The 12544-nt window shown below is 44.9% G+C and overlaps 1 protein-coding gene across 2 annotated transcripts in view; it reads left to right on the top strand.

Moving 5' to 3' along the window:
* PSME3IP1 (proteasome activator subunit 3 interacting protein 1) overlaps nt 1-12544 on the top strand; it is a 118048-nt gene that overhangs the window by 44225 nt on the left and 61279 nt on the right. For both annotated transcript variants that reach the window (XM_085637602.1, XM_085637603.1), the window contains exon 3: nt 11036-11134. In XM_085637602.1, coding sequence (XP_085493728.1) covers nt 11036-11134 — 99 coding nt within the window. The remainder of the gene's footprint in view (nt 1-11035; nt 11135-12544) is intronic.

The raw sequence follows: 12544 nt of genomic DNA, 5'->3' as shown, positions 1-12544 counted from the left end.
GCATGGTATACCTTACTGTTTGCCACTCGGAAACCGACAGTGGGACGATTGCTTTTCAGACTTAATAAAGAATGTCATCAGGACAAAAATGGATATCCTCAAGCGAATGGGACAATTTGGGAATGGGAAGAGTACCGACCAGACAATGAATCCATTCCCTATATCTTCACGAACACCAGAAACACTGTGGGGAAGGACAAATTCGTGATCCAAGTGGCACAAGCTCAAGCGGACCTGTGTGTCCAGAGTGTGGGTTTTATCCCTGTTGGTGTCAGTGATTGCTTAACTGTCTTGAATATTGATGGGTTGAACAACAGTACCTTCCTAGCGTCCCATAATACCTACTTTGTATGTGGAAATAAAGGTTATTACCGTTTGCCGGCTGGGTGGTCTGGGGTATGCTATGTATCATTCTTATTGCCTCCTGTATTCCTAGCACCCGCATCGTATCATAAAGATTTGAAATTGTTGAATAATGTGACTGTAAATAGGTATAAACGTACTCTATCGATTGATGATGTGGATCAAACTGATACCAGCTTGCAACAGTATATTGATTTTAACTTAGGACTGTTTTTCTTTGTTGGAGCCGCCCTGAATAGTAGGAAGATCCGAAGATTAACAAGAGTGGTAGAAGCTGTGACAAATCAGACTGCTGCTGCTCTTGGGAATCTTACGGAAGAGTTACAAATAACTAGGATTGTTGCATTACAGAATCGTATGGTATTAGATGTAATGCTAGCTGATCGAGGTGGAGCCTGTAAAATTATTGGAAGTAGTTGCTGTGTGTTCATCCCTGATCATACACCATCCGTTTATAACGCCATTAACAAGCTGCATAAAATAGCAGCTGAAATCCACACAGAAAACGGCACTTGGTCCTTTTCTGGATGGTTTTGGGCATTGGTTACTGCCTGGGGATGGAAGGTTTTAACTGGTCTCTGTATTATTATAGCAATTCTGTTCTTTTTCTGTATGTGTGTTCAATGTGGACCATTGTGCTGTTCCGTATGCATTTCATTCTGCATTCCAGATAAGAAAACTATTGCCGATGTTGCTCACCAGAAGGGTCTAGCTAAAGAGGTTAAAGGAATGATGATAATTGACATATATGATGACTATTCTTGGAAACCGGATGTCTTCAGTAAATGCTGAAAGGGTCGTCTGTTGTAAATTGAAACAGCAATGTGATTAAGCATTCACTAAAGACATTAATGCTTTCCCTTTAGATCATGTTTCTTCCGTTATGTTGGCCGAAGTTCGGACTCCATTTTGTATTATCCTGCTGCCACGTGTCCGTCACGAGGAGAGTCCGACCTCTGTGTTAGTTGCTCTTGTCATCTGCCTAGTAACAGTTTATAAATAGCTCTCTTGTCCATCATGCGCCTGCCCAGACTTGACCACATCTGTTATAATTAGCCTTGCTTGACCATGTGTTTCGCGGGCTCAAGGAGTGTGTTAGCTCCGCCCATGTATTGATTCAGTATCGGGAATGACCATAAATGGTAATGTTCTTCGGCCTCATGTTGTATCCACCCACTTATGAGCCCCTCTACTGTGTATAAAAGGGGACTGTGTACGCAAGTTCTTTGTACTACTCCATGCAATACTGAAGAGTGTTGAGTGGATTGTAGGACCACCCTTAAGGGTTAATAAATGCTGTTTTTGTACTTTGCAGTTTCCGTGCCAACTTCCTTATAGATTCCGTTACAGGAGAGCGAACCCTTGTGCCTTGCGGGCCTAGCTGGGGCCTGTATTCATCATCACTCAAGGGAAACTTTCATGTTAGAATAATTAATTTGTATAATCGGTTTAGCAGCCACCACAAGGATTCAGATACCATAACATCTCTTGCAAACTTCCTTGAAAATTCAGGTAAAGGGGATTATCTTATTGTACCGGTGACTTCAATACGACATATGAACCCCGTAGATTTTGTACAGGAATTAGTGCAGGAGGAAGAGCAAGCTAGAGGTGTTAAAAGTATCCAGATACCAGCCCTTAGAAGAAGTACTTAGGTTGGACAGCAAGTCCTGTCGTTCACCCTTGCATATGGGTGCGCGCTTGCAATGGGCGGACACCCTCCGATGCAGAAGCTAAATTTACATTTCAAAGGAGATATGTCAAGAGCAGGATTTATTTTATTATGGTAGGCCTTGATCTTTGGCCACAAATCAATGCACTGTCCTGAGACTATCTGGCATTTCTATTCTGCAGTCTAAGACTAATTTAGTGATGGCTCCTGTTATTACTACCAACAAAAATAGGAGAATTAAATGGCCTCAGGTAATTGCTGACGAGAAGCTGCTCCCTAACACTTACAAAGAGGTGGCTTAGATTCTTACAGTGTTGTTTAATCCTAACCTAAATGATAATAGCATTATGTCTACTTTTCAACACTTATCCAATACCATAAAGCCCTATTTTAGCAGTTGGTGCAGCAGAAATATATTTATTCGTAATGCTACCCCGTGGTATAACGAGAACTGCAGGCAAGCCAGAATTGATTAAACTGTGGCAGTAAAGAAAGGAGTAAGGACTGACATTATAAATAGAAGAAGAGCCTATAAGAGAATACAGGATGAGGCAAAGAGGAATTGGGATGTGGAGAATTGGCGTACATTATTTGAGGCGTCCAGATTGAAGGACTGCCAGATATTCTGGCATCTACTCTCTAAAGGGGCCAAACAGCCAGTCAGTGAAGCCGACTTTAACCTACAGCCTCATGTTTGGGAAAAATATTTTCAAAGACTTTATTCAGGAGAGGACCTAGAGACCTGAGGTAGCAGAGATAGGTAGGGACTGTAGTAGAGAGCCATTAGTTGAAGATGCAATTAACTTTTTCTTAGAGGAAACTGTGAACGCGATTAATTCACTTCAGACTGGGAAAGCACCAGGACTAGATGAACTACCGGGTGATCTGTATCAATCTGAGCCCAACATTAGGGCGCTCTGCTCCATATCGTTTTTACTGCCATCACACGAGGGGGGATATCCCCGCGTCCTGGAAGGGTGCAGAAATAATACCCATATTTAACAAGCATTTGCAATGCAATAGGTCTCACATTTGCGAGATTTTGAGCTATTGGTGTTGTAAGTGACAATGCCTTTTATTTATGTGTTTTGAAAACCTGCAAGCAATGACTAGAAGTACAAAGGGCACATAACTAAAAGGCATTGTAATTTACAATGCCAATAGGTCAAAGCTTAGAAAATGCGAGACATATTGCATTGTGAAATACTTGTTTATACCTTCTTGCACTGCAGAACCACAGACAAATCACACTGCTGTCTCTACTGTAAAAGTACTAGTCCATGTCTTGCTACAACATGATCCATGTGAGGGCCTGCCGGGTCCTCAGGGTTGTTATTTACAATACCACAGGGCACTGACGGGAAACGTGGTACGTTGAAGAGAGAGGCCCAGGCTCCCCTTGATTGATGCCCCAGTCACGTTGTGCGTTAAGTTTACTGTATCGTCAAACTAGTCGGATATCATATGATCGTGAGTCTGAAAATTTTCAAGAGACTACATGGTGCATTTATGAGACAGCACGAGGCTCAGGCAGCACAGCGCACTACCCGCCACCGAGTTCCATGCCCAATGCAGCTCCTCACTGAGACACCTCACAGATGGTCCTTGGGCGCTATAAACACGTGACCAGTGCACTTAAGTGCGGTAATGCAGACACCACACTAAAATGTATTAGTCTTATCCCTGATGTGTGGTACTTGGCAGTGCTGGTGATAGTCACAAGACGTGAAGCCTGTCTTGTCCTCTCTGTCCATGGTTTGGGTGGGTGGAAGTGAATCATCTCCAGTAGAGCCACCCCCCTCCAACCCCCCACCCCCGCCAACGAACCCTGGACACAAAGAAAGCGTCTTAACTAACGAAGCACAGATACACGAAGCGGCTCATCCTGCCTGATAGCGCCTCAAAGTTCAGATGCGAAATAAAAAAAGTCTCTGTCTGAAAAGTTCCTATAAGAGAAGGACTAAGGCGTGAAGTTGTTGTTCTAGGACTTCCTGTTGAACAGTGGCGGCACCGCCCAGAAGAAAGTGGAGGAATCTGCTAGGTTCGGCACTGGTGTACCTCAGAGGCGGGCCTCCGGTTAGATGAAATCTATGGATAAACGGGGGGGGGGTTGAGGCATCACCTTGTGGTGAGAGAGGGGCACAGGAGTGCTCCCTGCCCACAGGGTAGCCCAGCTGTTGCCCTGGTGGAGGAGCTGTCCAGAATGAAACACACTGAATAACTTACCAGCATGACTGCGCTATGGTGCGGGGGGAGAGGGGCGAGGCGTGGGTGGACCTACCCGAGCCCTTGGTGAGCCCTACACCCCATTCACAAATTTGTTTTTTAATTAGAAACTTATTTCATGGCTCATCACATTATTCATGACCAGGGATTACTTATTCTGCCTCATTTTTATATGCATATGCGTTTTCATGTCGTCTCAATTATAATTTGTGCATATTTTTGATTTTATTGTAACGTTAGTTAGTAAACAGACACAAGAGACCACTGCCCTTCTGCCTTGATTCTATAAATGACTTCACATGCCCTTCAGGAGTGAACTTCTCAACATGAGTTGTGACCGAGTAAGTAAAATTCTCCAGACACTTTTAATTTGTTGTATCCACGACAGCTGTGAGGCACCCTCTCGCCGTCTTCTGAGCAATCGATTCCTTTGTGCCACCCATTTTGTAAATAAAAAAATGTTATTACCATATTTCTTTCTCTAAGAGTCTGAGAATGATATCATATGTATTTATAAATAAGACCAGAAAAACTATACAGGCAGGTGTGCTAGACGCGTGACAAACTCGTTCTGCCCTGGTTGGTTTTTCAGAAACACTGCAGACCTGTTGGGAAACCGACAGAGCTTCTGTTCGGAGTCAGTCTGTCTTTGAACACAGCCTACCTTTCAAATGCACGTCTGAGAAGATCGGGAGCGTTCACATTTTTTAAACCCCCTTTGGCTGCAGACAAAATAAGATGCCACAAAGTGACGGATTTTTAGAGGTGATATGCCTTTTGACACTGGGCAACATAAGATAATATCCACAGACAGCTGTGAGACACCCTCTCGCTGTCCTCTGAGCAATCGATTCCTTTGTGCCACCAAAGAAGAAAACTAGGAAAGTGAAAGCGAGCCATGCTCGCGTTGTGCTCCGCGAGCCGTACACGTGCACATCGCCTGTCCGGGCACGTGCACATCTCCTGTCCCCCCTTCCGAAGAAAAATCGACGACGACGATGGTCGGAAAATCCACGCGCGAGGCACCGGGAGTCAGTAAACATGCAAATATCTTGAGCGTGGGTGAGTATGTGGTCATTGCGTGATTGACTGTTATGGGCGCCAGAATGAAATGTAAACTGCACGGTGGTCGGATTTAGTCGCTGCCAGACATTGACCAGGCCCACGGCGGCCAAGAATTCTACCAGTGGAGACCCCCCTGTGGGGTCCCTGTGGGCCAGAAGGCGATCAATGGCGCCATCTAAAGCAAGGTTAAAGTCCCCCCCCCCCCCCCCCAACACCAGCAGACTCAGGGGTAGGTCAAGTAGAAGCGTCCCGAGATCTCGCAACAGAGAATGCTGCATCCCAGGTGGGGCATACACGGAAATAACATTGACGGCCTGTCCCTCCCATGTGCCGGAGAGCACCACATATCGACCCTGATCATCTGACCAGACCCTGTTGATTAAGTAAGGACATCCCCTGCGCACAAGTATCCCGGCCCTCGAGAGCCAGATGTAAACCCAGAGTGGGCAGCCAAACGGTATCCCCATCTACTAAGTGTGCTGCATGAGCTACCAATTAAATGTGTCTCTTGAAGAAGAACAATGTCCGGCGCCTGCTGTTTTAAGCATTGAAGGACCACTCCCCGCTTAATTTTATCTCCTAAACACTTAACGTTCCACGTGAGGAACTTAAGTGCTAAGTGTGATCCCATGTATAGATAGGGAGATGGGTACTGTAAAGTCGAGAGACAGAGGACATGTCAGTGTTCATACATTGAGGGTGGGACACACAAGACGACCCTTCAAGTGTCCCGGTGTAGAGCCGTGTGTTTCGAAACGGTGGAAATGCTCTAGTATTTGTAACCCTGTGGGCACCCTGTGCTCCCCATGGTGCCTCGTTAAGAACCTGGATGTGGACATACAGTACTGTAGGTACCGAAAAATGCTGCAGTGAATAACAAAACCCCCCAGCGAGAGGGGTAATAAGAAAGTGCATCATAAAACCACAAAAGTCAAAAGAGAATAAACATACCCCCCTGACCCCCCCAACACCAAACACCCACCCCCCCCCCACCCTGCCTCCCTTTACAGCGGGCATAAAACCACCCACCACCTCAAACTTGCAAAGTGCCTGTCGCCCACCCTTACCAGAATTAGGGACGTGATCCAACCCCTTCTCTCTGAAGCATCAACTTGTGAGAGTATGTGCATTCCCGTCATACGACCCCCCGGCCAAGGGCTTGAATATGATAAACTGTAATCAAGGAGAACACAAGAAACAACAATGTCAACCCCATTGAGACAAACCATATTGGCAAGCTGGACATTTGGAGTATGTAGTCTGTTAGAGAGCAAGTGGAGGGCTGACGACTCCAGAGCAGTGTGTTCCCCTCACGTCTTGTTCCAAAAGTCAAGATGGCCACGGAACAGCTCGCAACACCCTCAACCGCCAACCTCATCCGTGGGACCAAGCGCAGCAAGGCGTGTAGTCGAAATACAAATACGAGTAGTTCACCCCCCTCAGAGGCCGGCAGCAATGCAAATGTGAACAGTGGGAGGCCTGATACAGTCCCGGAAAGTTAGAACATGGTGGAATGTCAACAAGGCACAGCGTGTCTGCCGAGATTCTACTCAGCAGACGCCCACGATCAAAGGCCCATCAAACCAATGTCAAGCCACCAACCTTCCCCAGTTGGGCTCTACGTTGCCGAAGCATCACTCGGCAGATACCTTGTCTGTGGGCTTGACCTGTCGTCGTTGGATCTGTCGCCAGCAGGCCTGCGATGGCGTTTTTCAACTGTCCTCCAGCCCTCAAGCCAGTCCCAGGTGTCCTCCGGTCTAGTAAAAAACCACACCTTCCCATCAGATTCCACACGCAGCTTGGCAGGGAAGAGCATGGCGTTTTGATGTTTTGGTCCCGCAGCGCACGCTTTACATCCAGGAAGCTGCAACTTTGTTTCTGGACCCGTAGGGTAATGTCCGAAAAAATGGTGACCTTACTGTTGTCCATAGACAGTGGTGGAGCCGTTCATGCCGTTTGCAGGATGACGTCTCTGTCGCGAAAGTTGAAGACCCTAGCCAAAAGCGGTCAAAGCGGCGCGCCACGCCTGGCTCTTTCTCCCAGCACAAGATGTGCGCGTTCGATGGAGAAGTGTTGGGATAGTCCCTTTGGCTGCAGACGTTACGGATCAGATCTTTGACTAAGAGATCCGCTGCAGCCCTTCGGCACGCTCCGGCACTCCCAAAATGTGGATGTTGTTGCGCCGCATACGGCCTTCATAGTTATCCAATTGCAGATCCATGGCTTCCTGGGTAGTCTGGAGGTCAGCCACCTGGCGTTTGAGGAGGTTAGTGTCTTTCGACAGGTCCTTGGTTGCACTTTCCACTTCACGCACCCGTTCCGCCATCTTCTGCATGTCCGCTCTGATCAATGAGACCTCCGAGGCGATGGCGTCAATGCGGCCATCCAGGGAGGTGCGCACCGACGTGATAGCAGCAAGAATGTCCTGTAACGAGGGTTCTGGTTTCTTCCCGCTGGATTCAGGCTCTGGTTGCTTCTCGTCTTGGCCCTTCTGCCACGCATACTTCTCGAGCTTGGCCTGGAGTGTCTCACGCCCGCTACGGCCGCTTGCCATGATGGTGTAGGAGGGTGTGGTGAGTCAAAGACTGGGTCCAGGACTAGACCAGTTATTCACCGCCGCCGGCTTATGAGACCAGCTCACAACGGCCTGTCTGTTTCCGCCGGTCAACCCCAGACCCAGGAGTGCTTCAGTGCCAAATAATACCACACCGACACGGAGAGGGCAAACAGAGAGTGTAAGTGTCATGCTAGGGGCTGCACCAGCCGGGCAGGCCCCTGACTCCATGTTTGCACTGTACTATCCAACAAGTGAGGGGCCCAGTACAGTATCGAAGCAGTTTTATTCCCAGTCACGCACCAGGAGGTGGTGCGTTCGCAGCCCAGGCAGCCAGCACTTTGAGGTCAATCAGGATCTGCAACTATCACCTCGCCCGCCTTCCGCAATGTTCCGTGGCGCGGGCTCTTCAGGAGGCTTCAACACTGGGTGGGGGACTGCGTGCCACGATCCTACCCACTCCACAGCAGTTCTCGTTCCAAGGGACTGAGGCCCCCAACGATGGCAGCAAAAGGTAACAAACAGTGCCCAGGGGGATATTCTATCCTGGCCCTATATACGAAAGTGTCTGTAGTCCCCTCAGCAGCCACGGCGTACAACGTCTCAGTATCAGGGCCCAAGGGGAGCCCTAGGAGCAAGTCTCGCCGCAACCGTGTGGTTTACCCAAGGCCTATGGGGAGGTGTGCCAGAAGTCTACGTGGCCCGCACGGGAGGCGCGAGCCGCGGTTCAGAATAGTTTGGCTGATGGGGCCTCCGGGGGCCTGTAGAGCGCAGCAGCAATGAGGCCGGCTGTCACAGGGAAGGCGGGGGGCAGCACATTCACCAGGGGGCACACTGGGAGTAATAGTCACCGTCCCGCCCCCCCAGCCTCCTGTTGGGCATTGGATCTCCGACCCAGCCACGGTGCCACGTAGCGGCGCATAGCCGATTCAGCGCTCGGCACGCCCAGCCTCAATCAGCCCCGCAGCGGTGTTTCTGGCTCCGGCGGCAGTTCAGACGCCGCCAATCAGCCCAAACTTCGGTGTGGTGTCGGAGAGGAGCCTCGGGGTCAAGCATGCTCCACAGCTGGTGATTCTGGCTGGGGCAAGTCTAAGTAAAACTGATTGATCTGGAGTGGCGTGACGGAGCGAAGCTACTGCGCGGCCATTTCCCAGTGTAGTCGGCCACGCCCCCAGCCCATAAGCTATTTAAATTTTAGTCTATTCATGACCAATTAATTAAGCCCAAAAGCCACAATAGATTTAGGACCACATTTGTTATTGTTACCGATTTTCCTTGGGGTTTAGTTTTTTAAAACAAATCTGTAAGTAGACTGTCAGACTCAATGATCCCATTTTATTGTGAATCTTAGGGCATTTGTTTCCATCTTTATCACTGATCTTAACTGATTCTAATCACAAATGAAGCCGAAAACAAAAAAAGTTGTAATATTTGAAAACCAGCAATAGATGACTGCATTTGAATCTGTAATAAAACGAGCCACAAATAGGTGGTTACAAGTAACATTTTATTTTCTGTATTCTCAAGTGATTGAACCAGGATTCCCTATAGTGCCATCGTTTAAGTGATTATATAGCAATTTAACTAGAATATTAACATGTTGTATATTAATGAAGGCGATTAACCTTTATCCTTGATCTAGATCCTCATATAGACAAAATTAAAAGAAAATCGTATGACTCCAAAAAAGCTACAATTTTGTCTAACTGCCTTGTAGGGTCCTTATAGGGTGCATGTCTATCTAGTAAATTAGGAACCCAAATTCACCCTTAGAATGGAAATTTAGAGTGCTTTGTAGATAGTTGCTTCATGGTCTTTATACTTTAATGATTTCTTCACAAATTATTTTGAATCTCACCGCTTGCCAGTTTTAAAACGCATTTTGTGAAATTGAGTTTACTGGTTAAATGGTAAGAACGTACTAAAGTTGCAAGGTTTGTCTTCACCTAACCGGGAGTCATTCATTTATTTGCATCAAAATAGAGTACATACAATGTTTTGCCGTCTGCATGCTAAAAAATGATAAAACATTTTATTACAATGTTTAATCCCAGATCTTGAAAAAAGAAGCAAATCCCCACTTGTCCCACAGGTCGATTAACCAAATGAAGTTCTAGCCATCAATTTTCCATTCCGTCTGCTTTTTTTTCTTTTTAAGACAATCTAAACTGTATTTAAGACTAATGATACATGGGTCTTTTAATGATGTTTTAGCATGCAATATCATAAGACAAAAACAGTCGGCTACTTCCTTTCAGTCCGTAGTCTTGACACATGACTGACAAAAAACCCAGTGTTATTTGCCTTGATGAGGCAAACATGAAATATGACAGATTCTGCATCTGTGTTGGCGAACTTTCAAAAGGGATCCTTCTTGTGAGGAAAGCTCCTTGACATCATCTAGTTCTTCTGCAAATAATGTAAAGCTGTAATGTAAAAAAAGTGCATACTTCCAATCAGAAGGTAGAAAAACAAGGTGTGCAATACAACATGATGCTGAGTAAAAACAAACTTATTTCATAGCTGCTTTCTTATGACCAAACTGGTTTAAAGTTGAAGCTCCTGAAACCTAGCCACATTCTCAAATTCTAATTTGTGTATGTGTTTGCAGCCGTGACCTTCCAATCCGTCTGTGAAACCTGAGCCTAAACTGAAAATCATTAGACTATCCGGAATATGAAACCTTGGTACACAATGAAAACACTGTATACCTTTATCAAACTCTAGGCCAGTGAACAAACATTGCCATGGACCTTCACATCTGGAATAGAATTTCCATGCCCTCATTCATATATTATTCTTGTGATTCCCCACTCAAGCTATGGTAATGTGCTAACTGTGTTCGTGTACATTCACGTCCTTAATGGAAAAGACTTATAAACATATTGATTGAAAGCTGCTAGATGGTATCTTGTACAGTTTGAGGCTAAATAATAGTTGGTGAACTAGTAGTATATTTGAAAAACTGCAATGGAACATTGTGATGTTTTTTCACTGTTGATTGTGATGTTTTTTCACTCTTGGGTGTGGATTCCCTAAACATTGATGGCTCTGAACATTTGCAATTATTATTGGAGGAGTGAAGAAAAAAGTCGTACAGCAGAATCCAAACTATTAACACAGTCCCATGTCCTTCTGTGTTTTTTCACATACAGATTGTCCGGAAGAAGTATATGATCCACGGTCACTATTTGAAAAGCTACAAGAGGTGAAAGATAAAAAGCAACAGGAATATGAAGAACAATTTAAATTTAGTAAGTCTATTATCAGTAACCGTTGTACATTTTGTGTACTTTATCTCCAATGTAACTCAGAAGAAGGAAATCTATACCCCTTCCAACACACTTCCATGCTTTGCTACATAATGAACTTATATCTTTGTCTCATTTTACAGTGTGAAAGATCATTGGGTGTTGTTTACCGATGCTTGTTTGGGGAAAATAAGTCCCGACTTTAAATTTACTGTGCGATACCTAATTACATTTCTGCTTTTTACCAAGCATTACCAATAATGGTGTGGTTGGTTTCAGCATGTGTTTTACCTTCAAAGCCAAAAGTGTGAGTTCCTGACTGCTTGCAGTGATAAATTCCCATAAAGATGAATAGGTATTTGCTGGCCCTTGTATTACACTTCTGCTTGTCATCTGGTCTTCGAGTGAGTGATGTGTGTTACCCGAGAACACGAGGTAAGTGTGTGTTGACACATTGACAGTTTTCTTTAAATACATTTATGCATTCTTTGAGGAATCGTGAAAATGTCATTGCACTTAAAAATCTTGTGTTAAAACGGTCTCCAGACTTTCAACTTTTTCTGTTTTAATGTATTGGGTGCCTTGAGGTGGTGTACCCAAATGGAAGCATCTGCTCCAGAGGCTTTGAAATCTATTTCTGTGTGTTTTTGGAAAGATGTATATGATCTTGAGAATCCTCATTTTACTTCTCTGGATGTAGTGAAATTATAGTCAAGTCAGTCAATGGTCTTTATTCGGATATAAAATATCCATAAAAGTATAAATCATCACCACCAATAGGATACAAATATACAATAACATAAAACACATATTAAAATAAGTTAGGTATCAAGTCAACAATATCTAATAGCATGGGCATATGTGCAAAGATGGCAGTAAAGTGCAAATAAATTCAATGAGTGCAGCATGTAAACATCAGACCACCTATACATTTGTGCAGATTAGCAGTCCAAAAACATTAGATTTAAGATGTCGATAAATGAAAATCATCACCCCCAAATTAGAGAGCTAGTAGGATTAATAAAAATCAACATCGTTAAATATCACAAAACAATTGTGCAAAAATAGCAATAAAGTGCTAGCAGGTTCGAAATATACACTGTATAAACAACAAACCTAGCTATGTCAATGTACAAATTAGCCGTGCATAAATGTTAAACTGAATGAAAAGGGCCTCAAACAAAATGCGATCTATAAAATGTTCATTGTGTTTCGCGATCGTACTGCAGATTGCAAAAATGAGCTTACTCTGAAAATCATATCATCACTTCCTAGCCGCAATGTTTCATCAAATGCCAATTTATAATCAATAATAGCATGTGACTTAAAATAGGAAATCAAATGCTGTTTAGTGTATCTGATATAAAAGTTGCAGAAGAACAGGAAGTGTAAAGTTGTTTGTTTATGATCAGT

The sequence above is a fragment of the Triturus cristatus genome, chromosome 12, assembly GCF_964204655.1.
Source record: "Triturus cristatus chromosome 12, aTriCri1.1, whole genome shotgun sequence".
In the NCBI taxonomy this organism is placed as follows: domain Eukaryota; kingdom Metazoa; phylum Chordata; class Amphibia; order Caudata; family Salamandridae; genus Triturus; species Triturus cristatus.
This window is presented reverse-complemented; position numbering and strand designations above follow the sequence as displayed.